The sequence below is a fragment of the Pseudoliparis swirei genome, chromosome 24 (assembly GCF_029220125.1).
Source record: "Pseudoliparis swirei isolate HS2019 ecotype Mariana Trench chromosome 24, NWPU_hadal_v1, whole genome shotgun sequence".
In the NCBI taxonomy this organism is placed as follows: domain Eukaryota; kingdom Metazoa; phylum Chordata; class Actinopteri; order Perciformes; family Liparidae; genus Pseudoliparis; species Pseudoliparis swirei.
In genome coordinates, this window is record NC_079411.1 from 24,981,199 (window position 1) to 25,001,999 (window position 20,801).

Consider the following 20,801-nt stretch of genomic DNA (forward strand, 5'->3'; position numbering starts at 1 on the left):
TTTGACATCCTTATACCCCTACGCCTTGTTCATATGAACAAGGCGTAGGGGTATAAGGATGTCAAACTGTTCATATAGGCCCTATATGAACAAGGGAAGGCTAGAATGACCCTTTACTCCTTTAAACTATTTATGACATAAAGAACCCCCATGAAACACTCAGACTTTGGCTTAGCACTTGTGCTCAATCCAAATATCTTCACTCCCCATACGCCAATCTATTTTGGCTTTAGGAGTCAGGCACCCGATAAACACTGCGGGTCTGATGCATAGCGGGTGTTTGCCTTGATGATTTGAAGATAATGTAAGGAGCATACTCAAATATATTTACTTTTTTTGTTGTTTTACTCTAAATAATGGACATATTAATGAATGAAGAAAATGATTTATCAATTATAGATTCAGTAAATGTATATGATCTACAGAGAAATTTCTACCGACTTATATATTCATTTTGAGAGTTTAATTTCATATACAGTGTAGGAATACAGTTGTCGGATAACATAAACTACTGATCGGCTCGACAGTCATGGACAGGAGTCCGACGTCACATTGGATGTCTTACAGAGTAGACACAGCACATTGAAGCCTTAATCAACCTGGTTCTTTACACAACTCACCATTCTTTTGAAAGATGTCACTAACGAAGACTTCCACCGGAGCAACCACCCCTGACCTCGATGACATTGGCTGCTTCAATCTCTGACTTTTGTTGCATTCAGACAGGTGGCCTTTCTCCCCCTCCCACTCTGATGAAATCACTCTCCCAGCTGAAGGAAGCACCTTTCTCTCTTTCTCTGGTGGAAATTGTCTGTAACCATGTTTTTAATCAAGCAACTGTTGTACACTGCACCAATAATAAGCTTAATATGTCAGAGTGTGAGCACCAAGATGGTAGATCCATTACTTTACTCCACATAAAATAGGCTTTTGGAAATAATGTCAATCATAAAGTTTTTTCTTTTCTTTTTCGAGACCTATTGCTGGTTTCAAAATCATTGCTGTTGTAGGGTTAGTAACTCCACACTGTTAAATATAGTAATAAAGATATTATGGGGATAAGACAAACATATAAAATCAATGTGCTTTAAACTTTTTAACGTAAATCATAAAAAACAAGTTATGCCTTAACCCTCCTGTTGCCTTCGGGTCAATTTGACCCGATTCAATATTTAACCCTCCTGCCGCCTTCGGGTCAATTTGACCCGATTCAATATTTAATGTCGGTGTTCTTTCGGTAGTCAACAAACAAACATAAAGTACCTCACACTTAAACTTGGAAAACAATATTAATTCTAATAATTTTCTGGAGATTTTAATAGCTGGGGTCATATTGACCCCAAGGGTAAAATATGTCAGTAAATATAAAGGTAACAGGAGGGTTAAACATTGAATGGGGTCAAAATGACCCGAAGGCAACAGGAGGGTTAAAAGAAAATCAAAAAGATATTCAAATTTTATTCACCTTTTTTTATTTCAGAGTAATTTATCAGCAAAATTATGCATTACAAACCATCTTAAGGAAATAGTTAAAGACACTTGGTATTTACAGGCCTAGCAGTACCATAAATGATTAATGACACGATTGATTTATGTTTAAATTTCACCAAACATGCAAATCCTCACCCGAAACAGAACATGTAACTATTCCACGCAAACCAAAGAAGGTTGAGGGCTGTGCACAAGAAGTTTATGAAACACAGCAACGGAAAACAATTAGTAAAAGGCAAAAAGGGTGGAGGATGTGGAGGATTTGGGGGCATCTATGGGCGTGGTTGCAGATTGCAACCGACTAAATACCCCTCTGTTTACTCCCTTTCCAAGACCGTGGTAACTGAGGCCTCAAAGGCCATTCGTACCAGAATAACACTACTTTAGTTGGCTCGTGTTTTGTTTGTCCATTCTGGGCTTCTGTAGGAACATGATGGTGCAACACGGCAAACTCATTGAAGAGGCTCCCCATCTAGATATAGAGGGCTCAACAAAAACACAACAATTCAGGTTTAGGTGATCATACACTCATGAAAACATATATATAGATTCCCGAAATGCTACACACTATACCTTTTAAAATGTTTAAACATAAATATATTTGCACCAATCTCACAATTAGGACTTTCAACAATATTCTCACAAACAGGTTCACATGGACCCAATTTTTTCCTGTACCAATTTACTATACTAAAATATGTTATTTATCTTTGTCTCGACTTGTACACACATTTTTTCTTACAGGTAATTTATTAAACAATTCAATTCTAACAAAAAACTTATTTAAAGGGTTATTTAGGTTCTAGTCACAGGTTTACAGTGAGAAATGTTTGCTGCAGAGAAGCTAGTGTCAGTTGATGGCTCTATTTCACACAGCATGTATTCCCAATTTCATTATAAATCGTTGAAACCTTTACACCTGTCAATAATATTTTCAATATCGTTCAAATATGATCTGCAACTACATCCAAGATATTATTAAGGAGCTTTTAATTACAAAAAAATATACACTACCGTTCAAAAGTTTGGGGTCATCCAGACAATTTCGTGTCTTCCATGAAAACTCACTTTTATTTATCAAATGAATTGAAAATTGAATAGAAAATATAGTCAAGACATTGACAAGGTTAGAAATAATGATTAATATTTGAAGTATTAATTTTGTTCTTCAAACTTCAAGCTCAAAGGAAGGCCAGTTGTATAGCTTATATCACCAGCATAACTGTTTTCAGCTGTGCTAACATAATTGCACAAGGGTTTTCTAATCAGATATTAGTCTTCTAAGGCGATTAGCAAACACAATGTACCATTAGAACACTGGAGTGATAGTTGATGGAAATGGGCCTCTACACACCTATGGAGATATTTCATTCGAAACCAGACGTTTCCACCTAGAATAGTCATTTACCACATTAACAATGTATAGTGGGTATTTTTGATTAATGTTATCTTTATTGAAAAAACAGTGCTTTTCTTTGAAAAATAAAGACATTTCTAAGTGACCCCAAACTTTTGAACGGTAGTGTATCTGTAACGGTACTTTAAAAATAAATCTTCATTATGGCATTGGGTGTATCCGGTTTAGCATAAAGATACATAAAGATACCTGAAGGGTGAACCACAGCTGAACCATTTGCCACGCCAACAAATCCAGGTTCACACACAGAACCTGAGTCTAGAAGCATAATTTCATCCTTCCCGCACAGCGAGGTACCGATGCTAACGAGCATGTTGGCTACTTCTGTGATTACATGGAGTTCTCAATTACAGGAGGGGAAGATTTACTGCCTCGCGACATGAGGGTGAGTGACAGTGTAGCTTTATGTAGGTGAAAAATATCTGTGGCATTGAAATTCAGGGCTTTACAGCCTGGGTGATGGACAGAGAGGGCTGGAAAAGACTCTCCAATTCAGAGATGGAATGAGAAACAAGGTCATCAGAGCCGTTTGGCATAGCATCGCTAGTCTACATCACACAAACGCAGAGTGAAAAGAAGTCTATTCTAATTCAAGGCTTCCCCTTCTCTATATCAGTGACTTGAATGACAACTATAGCTGACAGAGCGGAGACTCTGCAGAGACTCCATGTCCTCGCTGGCTAAACCCAGTCACGCATGTACTCGACAAAGAATGAGTAATTTCAACTTGTAATAACCCTTCACAGACATGCGAGGCTCACTTTGCTCCATCTCTTGTTTAGAGACGGGCTTTTTGAAGTCTGGATGAGCATTCGGGAGCCTGTTAGTTCGATGAAGCATTACGTTGGCTGATGTTGATTTGATCTCCCTGTGGTTGCCCCGGCTGTCTCACACGTCGTTTCGTATAGCAGACCCATTAGCCCGGTGTCATGAGCAACATACTTCCTCTTAAAAGAAGAGTAAACGCAGTGGACCGATTCTCTGTTCATATTAGGCATTAAACCACAAGCAGGTCTCAAAATGAAGTCAACTGAAATTTGTAAGTTTTTTTTTTCATGAGCTATTTAGGACAGCTGTTCTTTAATCGTGATGCAAAAATAATCCCAGTATTTGACTGAAGGTCTCTGATTTAGAGTTAGGGTTTAGGTTGTTGTCTAAATCTCCCATGGTAAACAATTCATTGTTAAAGTATATTGACTCTTTCAGAGTTATTACAGCAAGAGTAAATAGCCCCCAGTGTTGTTGCATAAAATATACAGTTTTAAAGTGAATTGACTCTGTCAGAGTCATTACAACTAGAGTAAGCGTAAAATGCCCAGTGTTGATGACAACATTCACTGTTTCTCTGGAAAGCTCCGCCTCCCTCCTTCTTCTTTTCAAATTGAGTTCCATCACGTGCGTTTTAATTCTAGAAAGAATTCTTCTAAATTTCTTTTTTGTATCCAATGTTGATATTTCAGCAGAAGCAACATTTTAGAATAATTCTATTCTGAGTTCAATTTACACTCGAGCTGTTTTTGTGTCTTGAAATATCGAATTGCAGACGACTAACGTGACCGAGTCAAAAGCTACACAGTAAAATGAAAGAGTACATTAGCACTAAGCGAGTAAACATATGGTCCCTAAAGTGTTAAAGAGCCACTGGGGGTCAGTGGTTAGCAGGTCCGTCTTTCAATTAGGTGGTTCAATCCCCGCCCTAGTTGATGTGTCCTTGAGCAAGACACTTAACCCTGAATTGTTCCCTGTAGCTTTGTCTACGGTGTATGAATGTAACATGATTGTAAGTTACTTACCAGAGTTATGTTAACACTGTGTTCAGTGTTACTTTAACACTCTAAAGATAAGGGACCATATGTTCACTGGCTGAGTCGCCAATTTTACTTTGCAGCATGCGAGAGGGGAGGAGTCAGCTTGGGAGGGGCACCGATTCATCGGTGAATTGTTCACGACTTTTGACCAGTAGAAAGATGAAGAAAAAAAAAGAACAAAAATAATGTCCACACTAATCCAACCTCTTTACATGGAAATCAGTTCATAACATACAGAATTCCAAAATGTGCATGGTATAACAGTAACACATTTTCAGAGAATTGCATTTCTAAAACCCAATTAAAGTAACATTATGTAACAATTGTACCTTAAAATAACAGCTTGAAAATTTTTGCCGCTACAATGACTTTTAATATGGCGATGTGCGGCTCCGCCGTTGCCATCGGGGGTCTGTGGGGAAATAACTCCGCTATGTAGGATTCTGGAGCCGCCCGCTCCGGGGCGGATGTACTTCGACCTGCTTTCCGGCAGTGATTACGCAATGTCATATAGTGCCACTCCACGCTCGCAGTTACAGAATAAGGGTAGCTTTTTTATGTAGCTTTTTGGTGTTGTCAACAATATTGTATTCGATCACACGTACTCCACATTCAAACATTTAGAAAACAACGTATATAGGCTGAAAACGCGATCGGTATTTCATCTAAACTAAATGTTGTCATTCTCTTGGTTATGTTGTTTCATTCGCCCTTAGCAACTCAATCAAGGGGAAAAGGTACAATACGCTTTTAAAAAAAGGGAATGGGCGGATCTGCGAATTCTGGTGTTAACTCTCTGCTCAAATGGTCGTAAAAGAAAAACACACAGTCGATATGCGGAAACCCAAATGTTATTATATTAAATCAAATTCAATGCATCTGCAAGCCCCCAAAATGAACACATACACTACAAACAATCAAACCCACTCAAAACGAAGTATAATCCCCGGATCCCGACAGTCCCCAAAGTCTTTGCAGTCCCCCAAAACAAAAGTAAATGACTCAACTCAATACAAGTGTATGCGAGGCTGCATCTATCGTAACAGGGTATTTATGACACTGACGTAAACGTTAAATACCTCAATAACTGAAGGGGGCGCTAAAAGGGAACAACTACAAAATGGGGCTTTAATACAATAACGGTCCTTCTTAGAGTTTACACATCAACTAACTAACTCCTCCATATGGGAATATCTGATGATATCAAATGTCCATCCTGTCCTTGTGCAGCAGGAAATTAATTTGATGCCTTCTGGCTCTGCCCAGCGCTTTAATCCTTCGGGTTCGGAGGTCACTTGGAAGCTATCCCAGACACTCAGCTTTAGCATACCCATGTGTCCCGTCATGTCAATCAACACTGACCTCCCTGAACTTCATGTCACACAACACTTTATACTATATATTGTAATAAAATGAATCTGTGGCTCAGAAGACACCATTGCTTGGCAGGCTCGATGTGTTAACCCTGAACACAGATACACAAAAACCTTCAGTACAAAATTAAACCATGTGACATAATGTGCTTGTTGCTTGTAATACAGATTCTAAAAACACTCCTCATCCGCCAAATATCTTCTCTTTTATGGTTTAATATGACTAAATGTGTTTTCAGTTTCATGTTGATGTTGTTCAATATTACATATTGTTATTGTGTCTCCTTGTTTGCAGACTAACAATATATTGGGGTTTGTATTAATGTCTGAACCAATCGAGAGAATAACTTGATTTGCACACAAATGAACCTGTCCATTGCCATAATAGTGCAATTCTTCAATATCTGCCATGCAATAATAATTGCAATAAATTTGCAAACCATGGGGCAAAGAGTAAAAAGAGAAATACTTTAAATAAGAGTTCTGCATTGGCTACAAACGTATCAAAAACCCTCTGAATAAAAAGGCCGTAGTAACAAGAGTCATGTTAACACAACACATACAGCGTGATCGCTCCTCTGTATGTCCACTCACACAACTGGCTGAGGTAAAGACAACCTAATACAACTTAAACATGTGTGTTCTTTCATGGTTAGCTCTTCAACTCCAAAAGTACTAATAATTAGTTCTGAATGTCGTCCCTGAGCAAATGGAAAGCAAACTACACAGTCTGTGCTAATAATATTTAGAATGATACGTCACACTGCATACTGGAATGTACTGACATTATGTGTGCCGAGGCATTTTTGTTGATGTATCTACAGAGATCTATATGCAGGTTGGGCATTAGTCACAAAATGCAATCTATTGGTTTTGTGTCCATAAGAAGGAATTGTCTGTTTTTTAATGTCGCTAATAGCTACAATAATTCCAACGGAAAGTCAATTAAGACCCTTTTTCCCAGTGGATACAAACATTAAATGCATCCATGTGACTAAGTGACAGGCAGAGCAGTCGATTTAGTATTTAATATCCAAAAAGTCTGTTTATGGGAGGCGGGCAGGGAAGGAGGTGGTTAGTTCCAACAAGCAAGACCTTCATCCATGAGACCGGCGTTCGACACCAAGTTGTGGTTTTATGGTTGTGTTTTTGTTGCATAAACCTAACTGTACGCAGTTTTTTGAAGCATCCAATAAACAAGACTTTCAGCCAAGAGACTGGTCTTCCAACCATAATGTTTTTACTAAAACCTAACTGAGTGGCTATGATGCCTAAACCTAACTTTAGTGTTTAACATTCAGGAAAAAAAATTGTTCAGAGCGACATGAAAATAGTACCAACAATTCGTGTCCCAGTACACAAAACCAATAGATTGCACTTCATTACTATCTCACAACCTTCATAGTGTGGCAGTATCTGAGCCGTAACACACACTTCACAGTTGAAAAGGCTTAAGACTCTCAAAGGTGTACAGATGAAGTTAGCACCAGTAGTGTTAGGTTGCAAATACAACACATTTATACTTCAACAATGACATGAATCACCTCCTTTTGACACATTTTGGAGACGAACAACATCTCGTCTCAAGAAATAAGTTAATTTTTAAAACACTGTCCAGCTATTTCTACTTGTAGTTCAATATTTAGCCTTTAAAAGCTTAATTCTTTTATTGAGCAATTGTCCTTTAAAGAATGCCTGAACAAGTATTCAGCCTCACAAATAGTGGATTTAACAATTTAATTAATAATTACAGAACTCTTGTTACGACAAAATGTCTGCATCCCCTTTTCAGACAGTCATATTATAAAAATGTACTCTTAATGTCCTCTTTCCTCCTCCACCAAATGAAACATAGTTTAAGACTTTTCTAGCACAGAAGGACGCAACAAAAGAAATATTTTTAGCTCTGACCTTTCAACACCGTTGCTGCCTGAACAGCTGCGGAGAGGAATTGTCCTTTTCTCATCAACCGTACAATATCTAGCATCTTCCATCAAGCTTATGGACTTATAGGGCAACACCCTCGTGACTTCATACTGGCGTGGTCCTCCTGTTCACGCCATCTTTCAGATCTCTGTGAAAGCAGTTGTGGACTTGCAAAAAGTCCCTCTCTGGACTGTAGGGCCCTCCAGTCGCACTTCCACCCTTCATAGACTCCCTGCTGAGGGTGTACAGAGAAATATCCCCCATTGGCAAACCCATGCTCAACCCTCCTCTCCCACTTCCTCCACCCATCTTCATCCCCACCGGGGAGGGCTCGCGGGACGGGTCACTTGACCTCGAACTGGAGCGCGAGCGCCTCCGCCGGTAGCGGTAACTTGGAATGCGAGAGTACGGCGAAGAAGACGAGGTGGTTTTGATCAAGTCGCGTTGGGCTCGGAAGTGCGTCTCTTTGTTTTTCTCGATATACATGTTGACTGCGAGAACACCCACGGATTCAGCCACGATGAAGGAGAGCGCGCCGAAGTAGAAAGACCAGCCGTAGCTGTAGTGGTTCTTCTTGTCCTCGTCTTTCTTGTCACTGGGATCGCCGGCGTTGCTGGAGATGTAGACGATGATGCCGATGATGTTGCTCAGGCCTGAATGGAGGAGCGAGGAGATGGAGAGATGAAGAAGATGAAGAGGGAAGATTAAAGAAGAGCTATACATGACAAGTGGATGATAAGGCCTACAGATTCCAGCAGTGTGTTCATCAAGAGACTGACTCTCCTCTCTACATCTACATTTAGACTTTTACACTCGTATGTAAACACTCTGTCTGACTGCTGCTACAATACGGACGCACATTTTAAATGATTTTTTTTTTTAGAGTTCTTAATTTATAAATGATATGTTGTCTAAATGTTCTTTGTTGTTGTTGTTAATTGTTTGCACTTTATTACTGATCACTTTATCCCTTGTGGAGCCCTATGATTATTGCTCACTTTATGTCGGACAGGATTCTAAAAAATGGAAAATTGAAAATAAAGATGACTTTTAATTAATTTCATCACATTCAGCATCTGAGAAAATCAACTTTTCAAAGTGAGGCCTATTTCTTTTCATGTAAGAATCCCCTTAACAAGTAAGCAACTTGAACATTCACACCTTCTCTGTCGATGTTTACCTTCTCACATTCTTCTTTGAATATTCACAAATAATAATGTGTCACTTCCATGGAAAAGAGAAGATGTAAAGTGTATACGGTGGTCACTTGTCTTAATGGGAAAATAACAAGACTATGTCTCTGCTTATGACCTTCTCCCTCTTCCTGTTTGTGCACATTATCTTATTGTTGTTTGTGTGCTCATCTGAAGGGGGGGCCGTCAGACCCGTGATACCTGCAGCCACAAACAGGATGCCAGCAGTCAACAGGATGTTGTTCTTGTTGTTGTAGATGCGTCCAACTCCGACACACAGGCCACCCACCATCAGCAGGACGGTGCTGAGAATAGGGAACAGGCTCGATGCTCGCACTGCACCTGTTCACAGCCGACACAGAGACAGTGAAGCCTTTTTGTGAAGACGTCAAATGAAGCAACACATAGCTTTAAATATATGAATACAAAGGCCGAATAGCATGTGATTCATTCACAATGAGTAGAAAACGTAGAATCAGTTGAAGTAGGAGTAATATAATATGTATGTCCCCCTGGCAAATCCAGTATTAACAAGTTGGAGGCCAGTGAACAATAGCTTTATCAGAGTTTTTTTTTTTTTTTGCTGTCACATTCACATCAGCTGGAAAAGAAACGTTAGAGTGAATCAAGAGTAAAGTTGCAGGCTGTAAAACCGTAAAAGCTTAAAGACACTGACATTCTCTGCGGAGCTGAGGGGAACTGCAGGTGATTCTCTGTGTATGAAAAACATCTTTCACATTACAAATAGCCATTTAATATCTTTGTTAATACACAAATATTGACCAGACTAAGTTCCCTGAGGGGTTTTAAAGCTCTATCAGCCCTAGGTAGCAGCTATCTATTTTTTTTAGGGCCGACGACAGCTGTGAAACAGAGGCAATATGTTTTCGGTTGCCCGCCACTTCATCTGAATGTGCATGATGATTGTGGCATTCTCATGCATGCCATAATTCAGGAATACCTTGAGGGAATAATTTGAAATTTGACACTAACCTGTAACCAAGGTGAAACTGATTAGATGTTGGTGGTTAAAGTCAATGTGACTTCAAAAATTAATTTTGGCCCAAACAAAGAATTCATGTTCTAATTATGAACAATTCACACACATGTGAAACAGGATCAAATGATAATGTAATGACATTTTGGACAGACATGGATATAAACTGCAACTTGACTATTATTCTAGCAAGACACAGTCCTTCTAATGGGTTCCCTCTTTTCCACTGATCAACAGGTGGTGTCAACAAGCCAGCATATGCAACAATACATAGAAGAAGAAGGCTGCTGGCCAGCAACCGTGTATGTACACTATGCAGAAGACAGGCATGCCATTATACGGTAATTCATGGCAATTCACATGCCACATTATGACATTTCTGACAAGCTTAAGCTGTCCTGAAATGGCAACATAAAGCACTCCCGGCTGACACATGTAGTAACGCTGCCATAAGTGCCAGGGTATCAAACTAGAAGCCAAATGTGATATGCAGAGTGAAGATGATCTGAAACCTGGATAAATGGATTGAACTGTTTATTTTATATTAATTATCTGATCATAATAATTTAAGATAGGAATATATACGCATTGTTGCTTCTACCTATACCCTTTCAGTCTCTCTGTTTGCTTTATTATATATAATAATATTGTATTGTATTGCAATTATTGACTGAATAAAATACACAACAACAACAACTTGTCATGATCCGGAGTTTTTGTGTCTTATTTTGAAGTCCCTATCTCTCGTGGCATCTGTTCCCCTGCATTTCCTGTTCCTGTGATTGTCTGCCTTGTTCCTCAGTCAGTGCGTTTACATGATGGTATCATTCGAATCTTGCTTTAGTCGGACTATGCTATCTTTTGGGGGATCTGCTGTTATCCCAATATACATGGCAGTGAGTAATTCGAATCATTGGAAGCATGTCACATCCGATACGATAGGTGGCGCTGTTTTCATTACAACTCGTGGTGATACAGCCATTTCCGCTTGACCTCTTCACCACCACCAACAACAACATTTCGAGAAAGATGGCGAACAGAGAGCGAGGTGAAGCTACATCTCTCTACTATTCTTCCATGGTGTTAATAGGAGTACAGCGAATGCAAATGGCGCTATTGGCTGAGTTGATAACGGAGAGAAGACGCCGCAAGGTACACGGAGAATTTAATTTATCGCTCTTTCGACTTCGGGTCACGACATGGGAGGGAGGGAGGCGGATCTCGAGCATGCGAAGACGCAAAGTCCAGTTCGAATCGAATTCAGAGTTACATGCCGCGAGTCGAATTATCAACTGGATCGGACCGAGCTATCCAGGGACAATGTTAGATCGGATCCAAGTCGGACCGCACATAGTCCGACTAAGGTGTTTACATGAAACGGATAATTCGATTTCAGTCCGACTAAGCCAATAATTCGATTGCATGTAACCGCACTGATTGTTTCCTCCTGTGTGATTGCAGACTCCGCCCTCATTGTTTCCACCTGTGTGATTGCAGACTCCGCCCTCATTGTTTCCTCCTGTGTGATTGCAGACCCCGTCCTCATTGTTTCCACCTGTGTGATTGCAGACCCCGCCCTCATTGTTTCCACCTGTGTGATTGCAGACCCCGCCCTCATTGTTTCCACCTGTGTGATTGCAGACCCCGCCCTCATTGTTCCTCCTGTGGCTCGTTCCCTGTGTATTTAGTCTGTGTCCACCCCTTGTTCTGGGTCAGGTCGTCTCTAAATATTTGCCGAGTGTAGACCTTGTTCTTTTCAATCCCACTACCTCGTCTCAAAGTCTTCTTATGAGTCCTACTCCCCGTGGCTCCCAGCCATTCCCTAACCGAACTACAATAAGACGACCCATAGTGTTTTGACCGTTTTCAGTGTAACCATACAGGGTGACAAGTCTTCATCAAACTACTTCAATGTAAAACCTTTACTCTCCCTCACGCATTCACTTTAAGGGTTTGAAGAGGAAGAGGTTGCGATGACTTACGTAGGATGTACTCTGAGCTGTCTGTATCGTAGTCGTTATCACCTGGAAAATGATTGATCCGAAAACAGCTTCCTTTGTTGATACCTGTTGACAAGCAAAAAGCACACAGAGTGTGAATGAAACTGAGGACAGTAACAGGTTGTGCAGCGATGAAATTATCATTGTTTAGGGGAAATAATGTGCCCGGTAATGGAGCAAGGACATGAGATTATCTAATTAGGAGAGAAGGAATACAAATAATTAGATGTTAACCATCCACTAAATCAACGTGCAGCATTTAGAATCATGAGATAAAAAGGTTAAAGACAACAGGAGCCAATCTTTGGGAAATGATCTCTAAACTAAGGCTGAACTGTCTTGTTTTCACCTCTAACCATGTCAGAAAGCATCTGAGGACAGGTTGTTGTGGATCTGGGGTTCTCAAGCCCTCGGGCACCTTCTTTTCAGAGAACCAGTCTCTTCCTCCAGAAATCTTCCCCCCATTTTCAAGAGAATTATGAATATTGAAAGGTTAAACTTTGAATTAAAAGGCCGACGTCTGGCTTCGCTGCCACATCCTGTCATTTCTGCCTAAACAATCCTAGACACACACACACAAACACACGTATATGTATGGAATTTATAAAAAGCTAAATTTAACACAGCTTGGATTATTTCATACTCTATAAACTGCAACAGGTGACAGCAATGTCAGTGCTTTGTTATTCTTGTAACAGAAGAAAAATATATAATAAGCCATGTTGAAATTTCATAATCTGGTTCTTGAGATAATGTCATTCTCCTTTTAATAGACACAATTTCCTCCAAAAGTGTATCTTCTCGCCGGGAAAAGAAAACCCAACCGGACTTATTCACATCCCCTCAAGCAGATGTGCCTGAATTAAATGCATAATATAATTAAATACCTAATATCATGAAATACCTCTTCAGTACGCAAACAATGCAATATTTTAAATATACATGTTAACATGCTTTGTATGTCCTATTATGAGTAAGGAAATGCATTCAACACATTTGTCATGTTTCAAGGATACACACAGTGCATTAACAATGTATATGAAGTACTCCACCGGGCACCTTTAAAGCCACTGCACTCTACGGACCACGGACGTGGCTTCATGCAGTCTACTTAGCATAGCTTCGAGCTAAATGGAATTTGGGGTAAACGGCTCTTCCTAAGGGTTTTGTCTTGGAAATTATGTATTTCCAAATGCTTTTGGCCTATTTGTTCGGCCATAAGGATGTTTTGTTTTAACGATTTCATTCTAGCCATCAGCACACCATCTCAATGTCACATTTCTCTGCTAAATGTTCATGGTTAATGAACAAAACATGCCGACTCTCTCCATCTCATCCTCTCAGTCTCTTTAAACTCTCATCTTCTGTCTCTTTTGAGATCACTCTTGCCACTCTCATGTGTCAGTTACCCACTTCTCTCCCTCCAGTGTTCTAAAACGTTTTCCACTTTAAATCCCCCTTAGCTTCCTTTTGATCTTTTACGTAAAGCCCTTTCTTTGGATCGACACAGAAGCACAATCAGTAATATAATCATTATACTCGGTGTGTATCGGTGTGTATCTCGCATGTATTTTATATATAATAATAATAATAATAATCCTCAGATTTATTATTATTATATAAGATCAGTGTTTCCATGTTATTGGATATGTTCTCCTAATTGTGGCATCCAGAGGTTTAGGAAAAGCAGTGACAGGTGCAGGGTAAAAGATAACAAATAATGTAGGGCTATTTTGTATAAACAAACACGTCAAAGTTACATTTTTGTATTAAAATTGTAAAAAGAAATACACAGAAGGCAGGTGTGTTAAAAATTAGAGGAATGACGGTCAGAAAAATAGAGAGAGGAGAGCGAAAGAGAGAGGGCTCAGTAGGGAGGTATCTCCCCAAAGCCCATGTGTCTAGGAGAACGGAGCCCATCTTTTATTACTCAGCATAGCTTCACCATGGCAACCCTAACCCCCCTCTCCTCCCATTACTAGCTGGCTCAGAGGACGCATTTGACATCCTACTAATGCATTCACCAGACTAACACACACTAACAAAGCCGGAAAGCAGCCTTTCTGACACAGACAATGTCAAATAATCGCATAAAGAAAAGAAACTTGGTGAGATGGTGGCTGACAGCAAATCAGTCGGATTTGTCCATTAAAAGTTGTACCCAATGCTTTTTAAAAACACATCAGGTCTTTTAGCGCCACTCCAGCATGTTAAGTTATCAGGGGTGACCGGCTTAAGTGAGAATTGTTGTTATATTTCAGCATCGCTGGCTGCGGAACAAGACTTCACTTTGTTCCCTTTTAAAAGCTCATTTGACATTGGATTGGTGCTCGTCATCAATGAACCTCCTCCTTGTTCTACACGGCACAACACCTCACACACGTCCGTCTGGCACGTAAAAGAGACACGCAACAAGGTTAGCCAAGTGTCCCGGGGCTCACTATTGCTCATTTGACCTAATGCAATTCTCAAAAATGGATAGCGAAATGAATGGATGATTAAACCTCTGACACCTTTTTAAAAATTATTATTTATAAATCAGAAAAGAATCCGCCACAAAGATAAAATGTACAAAATGTAGGTAGGAACTCAAATAACTTCTTCAAATTTTGACACATAGAATATACAGAATCCATACTTTAATGTTCATTATTTGATTGTATAGAATTAACATTAACACACATCCAATGTCTTGGAAAGTCCTTTGGGCTCATCCAGCATCAGGTGTAGGTACACGTGTGCCACCACCAGAGACCAGTTTAATTTAATTTCACAACAGTGTGTGTGTGTGTGTGTGTATGAGAGAGAGGGGGGGAGGGGCTGAAGAAAAGAAGTGTCTACAAATATAAGCAGGGGAAGAGAAAATGGTGGAAAAGACGACAGATGCGACAGCAAACACTTCATCTCCCTTCTGTTCAGGATTTTTTCAAGGGGTTAATAGTGGGAGAAATTAAACGTGTCTTTTGATACAAATAATACTATATAAAAAACTCCAGTTAGAGTAGTTACAGTGGAGCGTGACTTCTTGGCTGCATTGATTGGCATACGACACACACCTCTGGGCGCGTGTTGCCTCTTCGCTCACGTCTGAGGGTGCATAAAGAAATAAAAATATAAAATGTCATAAACATTTTCTTGACGGTAGGCTAAACTGTACGATTCAGTGATGTGCTCATTGGTAATGCTGTAATGTGATTGGAACAATTCAAATGAAATTACACACAACAAATTGCTTTTGTGTACTTTGTCGTGGGATTGCAACTGCAACCTCTGTTCAGCTACAAAACACGAATGAACAGCGATAAACACGCCAGAGTGACACCTGTAGGCGAGTGTGGAAGAGCTGATCAACCAAATTCTGCCTGGTTACGAACATTACTGTCGTGTGACTGTTTCTACAGTATTTGGCATCATGCATCGGAGGTGTTCTGGCACATTTATACTTCTTTATTTAGCCAAGTCATTTAGCCTGGTTGTCAGTTTACTGAAGAAGAAAGAAAGGTGGAGGTTTCAGCACCGGCAGCAGTGGACAGCGACACATCGGGCTGGGCTGATGAAAGGAGTCACTGGGGATTACATTTACACGGATCAACTGATTGAGCAGTCGCGCGCAATGGTGCGCACACGTGCCCAAACAACAACTAGCTGATCAACCAGTGCAGAAAGTCCAACCCAAAACTCCTTAGGCTGTGTTGGGCATCATTGACGCAGCACAGCTAAGAAAATGTTGCCAGGTTTTTATAAAGCAAATCTGGTTATTGCTAATTACTTCTGAGTTTTGAGGCTGACATTAATGTAATCAGTCTAAGCTATGCTATTGAAGTATTTTCTAAGCAACAATATAAAGTTGAGACTATTAAAACCAATTCTTAAATTATTACTAGCAAGCAGCCTTTCTTGTTTGTCACACAATGTAAGACATAGACTTATCTATGTCATCTGTAATAAATCATCATAAAAGCGACGCAAACGAAGTATTACGCACAGCTATACTATTCAATACCATGCGCACGCAACTTGTGTAATGCTATTCAACTCATTGAACAATAGTTTAAAATACAAAGTACTGAAAATGATGATGCACCCGTTGGCAGGTTTCAATTTCTGGTGACTCGTCATATTTTCATTGAGGGTTCCCAATTCTAATCTCCATTTAAATTCAGTTCATTTTACTTGCAGAACATGTCATGACAATTAGATCAATCAAACTGCGTAGCTACCTCGTCATCTCACCGGCGTAAAACAAACACTCAGAAGGAGATCATAATTGGACCAAATGCAGTGCCAATCAGCACAACAAGCAAAAGTAATACAATGATCATGAAATTAAAAAATACTAACTTATTACACACTACCTTCGATACAGCAGATCCTCCAGAGCCCAGAGTGCGTCAGGTCGCCTCTGACTTTCTTGTTTTGCATCTCGGAATCCTCCGCGGAGGCATTCGTGGTGTTGCAGATGTACGCCCGGGAGTAAAGCCAGTAGTCGGTGCCAATGGCGATAGTCATGAGACTGAAGGCGGCGAAGGCGCCCACGATGGCCAGCAGAGTCTGAATCCCTCGCTCACACCATGCCATGTCGTCTCATAATGTGTGGATCCTCCACAGCAGCTTACGCACTCGGCGAGGAGCGCGCGGTGCCCATGATCGTGGCGAGGGGAAGCGCGCGCGTCTCGCGTTCTTTTCCTCTCATCGAGCAAATAATCGATCAATAACTGCTTGATTTGGTGCTCCTCTTCCTCCTCAACGTCAGTGGGAGTTCAAACCAAGTTTCCGATATTGACACGTTGGCACTCTGAGTTGAATTCCTCCGAGTTGACTGGACTTCTTGAATCCCTCCCACAGGTGGGAATACAAAAGAAGAAGAAAAGGAAACGCATCCCCTGAAGAAGTGTTCTTTAACGATCAACACCTATGCAATCACACACGACTACGTGTCTTCACTATCCAACATTGAACTGCAAGGTTTAAAACAAAGGATGGAGCATCGTTCATCCAGACCACACCTTCAGTGGCCGGAGCCCAGCCAATGGGGAACAAGGGCTTGAACAGCTGCTGGCCTACACTATATGTAACATAATGTCCATCAGACTATTAAACACGGCGATTTGCCAAAGATACGGGGCTAGGCCGCAGGATTTAGTGGCGAGTAGGTCTGTTGGCGGGGTCAGTAGTTGGGCAGTTAATTAGTATTTTGTTTTGTTTTATCGGTTTATTTTGTTATTATTTTGTTATTTTTTATTTTTTTGAGTAGTTAATACAGTTATACATGAATCTGCACACTCCGGTACAGTAGGTGGCGGTATGCACCTAGGCAAGTTGGTTGCGATCCGCCAATCAAATTTAAAGAAGAAGAACACTATTAAACAATAATAAAGCAGTTCTACAAACCCACACACCAACTCGCAAGAGCATACACACACATAAACATGCAGCTCTGACACTGGGTGCCAAATATTTTCCAAAACATCTAGAAATCAAGCAACGGATAAAAAGACCACCACTGAGAGCAGAGTGGAGATGAGAGAGATGTGTGGTGGAACTAGTGGCAACTTAAAAGAAGCTGAAAGCATCACCACTAATGAAATATTTCTTAAAACATCCATTAAAACCACTTTGAAGTTTGAGCAGTCGGCTTGCAAGATCACCCAGCTCTTAAAAGTTGAAAAGCAAGACATTAATCTTCGCCCCCCACCAGAAACTCATGTTGAAAAGGAATGTCTAAAGTTGATGTTATGGCCAGGCCTGCCATTTGAAACCCTGCATGGCATTTGAGGTATTTTTCTTATTATATATTTATCTATCATCATGATCTTGTGGGATGGAGTGGAGTTTTGCATACTATATTATGATATCGCACAACAGTCTTTACAGGCCCACAGCGGTCCCGGTGGGATTCGGGTGGACCCAAATGCACGACTCGGGAGACAATAATGCAAATAAAGATCCTTTACTGAGAGCGTTGTCAGGAACGGAACAGACAGAATAATCAAACACACTGTGGAACGCTCAAGGGCTTGGTCGGAAAAACACAAGACAATCTGGCAGAGGACAAGTGCAAGTGAGGGAACCTAAGTAGACAGGGACTAATTGGGGAATGGGCAACAGGTGAGATGGGCATGAAGACCAGGTGAAGGTAATGAGGGACTAACGAGGGAGTGATCAGAGGCAGGTGAAGGGAGTTGGACTGACGAGATGGGAAGCAGGATCTGGAATGACATGATAGTTAGTGAGACAGGATGAAAACAACTCATACAAAAAGGAAGATGTGGAGCTAAACTGTTACAACAGCAGCGCCTGCTCTTGACTCTGAATTGCCCTTCAAAATGACAAAAAGAGAATTAACCAAAAGACCAAAAGAATGTGTCGCATTTCCAAGAATTACTAGATGCAAATTCAAAACTAGTATTATAGAAAGAAAAAAAGAAAGACAAATTGTCTGGTGAACTATTAGTTGCTAAGTCCCTCAGAATTAGTCCTTTAATGAGCCTTTCTTAAAATTGCATATGTTCTGAACTTCTATATTAAAAAACTACTACAAATCCATGAATAGAAAACGACTTACAGAGTGATGCGCCACGCTGGCCCACTTAATTTCAGCTCCGTCTACGATTCTTCGCTTCAGATGTACAAAGTAGTTTTGCTTTCAAGTTAACTGTCCTTGGGCCACTTTTGCGACCTGACAAGATGTGCCCGGGTGCCTCCATTTCTTCTGACATGTTGGCTTCTCGGCCAGCCTGAGTAAAGTGTCTGTCGTAATGAGTGCACACAGTGGTCACTGATAATGAGTTTAATTCTCATGTTCTTTTCAACTTCACTACCTCCCTTTACCATGCTCCCTCACTTGGGAGAGTGCTGACCATTTCACTCTGGTAACTGCCAGCTTCCTCTTTTCTCGTAGTGTTTTCTTCTTTTAATGCAGGTTTTGGACGGTGCCAAGAGCGCCTCCTCGATGACCTCGTTGAACTGTTTTTTACAATGATGGCAGTTTAAGGGTTGTTAGTGTTTCTTAACTGCTTTTTTGTACTTGTTTTCTTCCCAGTTTGAGTGGCTGCCACAGTCTGGCCTATCCACTGAAGGAGATTAGTGCTGCATGGCCGGGCTATTTGATGGGAAATCAGAGGCCCAATCATGGAAGTGATTGGTTATTTCTTTTGAAATCATTTTGTCTAAATTCAGGCTGGTTTTGGCAAACATTGTAGGATGAAGGAAGGAGGAAGCCTTTGAATGTTTGAAATACAAATGAGTAAAAGGGACCAATTAATAATGGGATGGAGAGGAAACATTAAAACGTTGGATAATACTGTTGAATATGATGGCAACTGTCACTTATCATAAATATAACGACATGGTATATCATTTTGAGGACATAATTACAAAACAACTTATGGGTTCTCTTGTGGAAACAGCTGTAATGTACAGAGTGATGTCTGTGAAGTTATCATAGCGACTGCAGTCAGCAACAGATAATATAGAGAAACTTCCCTCACAATGTCAACATGCTATGGAGAACATTCTTAAAACACTTATACGTCACAACTTTTTCTGTTTGCAGTGAATTTATAAATCATCATAGTATAGTAATTAATAATAAAAGACGGGGGAAGTAATGTACAGCTCCCTAACCAGAAGATGTTCATGTTCATGATTTCCCTTAATTTGCCAGATGAGGAACGGTTAAAGATAATGAGCAACATAACCAGTTGTATCCCTGTTATCTTGCTCGACTTATCACATCGTTAGATGTGAAGCAAAGACACTTGTAGACTTGCGAGATGTTATGTGTGCAGACAGCGCCTGGAGGAGAGAGAGCTAGAGAGCTTATGAGATTGGGCTAAAAGAAAGAAAACACAAATGCTAATATAAGCAGGAGTTCACACAAGCAACATAGTTTCCCCCTATATTTCTAAATAGTTCCAGTTAATTGCAACTTAAAGTCTTATCTTAATAGTTTTAATTTCTCTCAGTTATGATGACGGTGTATTTAAAAAGTATGATGGAGTGAAGAAACACGGTCTGTGCTGTGACAGCGGGTGTCAGGATCTGGAGTTTTTGTGTCTTGTGTCCTGTTTTATTTTGAAGTCCCCGTTTCTCGTGTCCTCTGTTTCCCTGCACTTCCTGTCCCTGTGATTGTCTGCCCTGTGCCTGATTGTTTACACCTGTGTCCAATCACCTGCGCCTTCCCAGTGTATTTAAACCCTGTGTGTCTCATTCCCCAGTGTTACCTTTAAGTGAATGAAGGTTATGTTTTGATCGCCTTGTATATTTATTTATTTATTTATTTGTTTATATGTCGTGTTATTCAAAAAGTATTGAAAAACTCAAAAAAAAATGTGAAAATTTGGTGGGATGATTATTTTTTATGATTATTTATTATATCGGGGGGGATTGATTAGTCATTTCAAGGTCAGAGGTCAAAAATCACATGTCAAAGGTCATGAACATTCCATGGAATTTGGTGGGATGATGGATTGGGTATTGATTGGTTATTAATTATAGACCATTTGATCAATCGGGTCAAAGGTCAAGGTCAATTTTCAAGCCAGGTCATTTTTTTTTTTTTGGTATACATTTTTTTACCAACTGCGAATAATCA

General features: G+C 40.2%; 1 protein-coding gene across 1 annotated transcript; it reads right to left on the bottom strand.

The window, feature by feature from the left end:
* Positions 1–8,120: 8,120 nt before the first annotated feature.
* On the bottom strand, positions 8,121–16,783 carry LOC130189649 (voltage-dependent calcium channel gamma-4 subunit-like). The gene is made up of 4 exons (XM_056408561.1): positions 16,561–16,783; positions 12,188–12,271; positions 9,410–9,550; positions 8,121–8,668 (listed from the first exon to the last, which is right to left on the bottom strand). Exons 1-4 carry the CDS (start codon positions 16,781–16,783, stop codon positions 8,121–8,123), a joined length of 996 nt encoding a protein of 331 aa, XP_056264536.1.
* Positions 16,784–20,801: the final 4,018 nt, after the last annotated feature.

Coding starts and splice junctions, on each gene's coding strand:
- LOC130189649 (XM_056408561.1), bottom strand. CDS start 16,783: ATGGCATGGTGTGAGCGAGGGATTCAGACTCTGCTGGCCATCGTGGGC. Junction 12,272..16,560: donor GAGGATCTGCTGTATCGAAG/GTAGTGTGTAAT, acceptor GCTTGTCAACAG/GTATCAACAAAGGAAGCTGT. Junction 9,551..12,187: donor CAGCTCAGAGTACATCCTAC/GTAAGTCATCGC, acceptor GGCTGTGAACAG/GTGCAGTGCGAGCATCGAGC.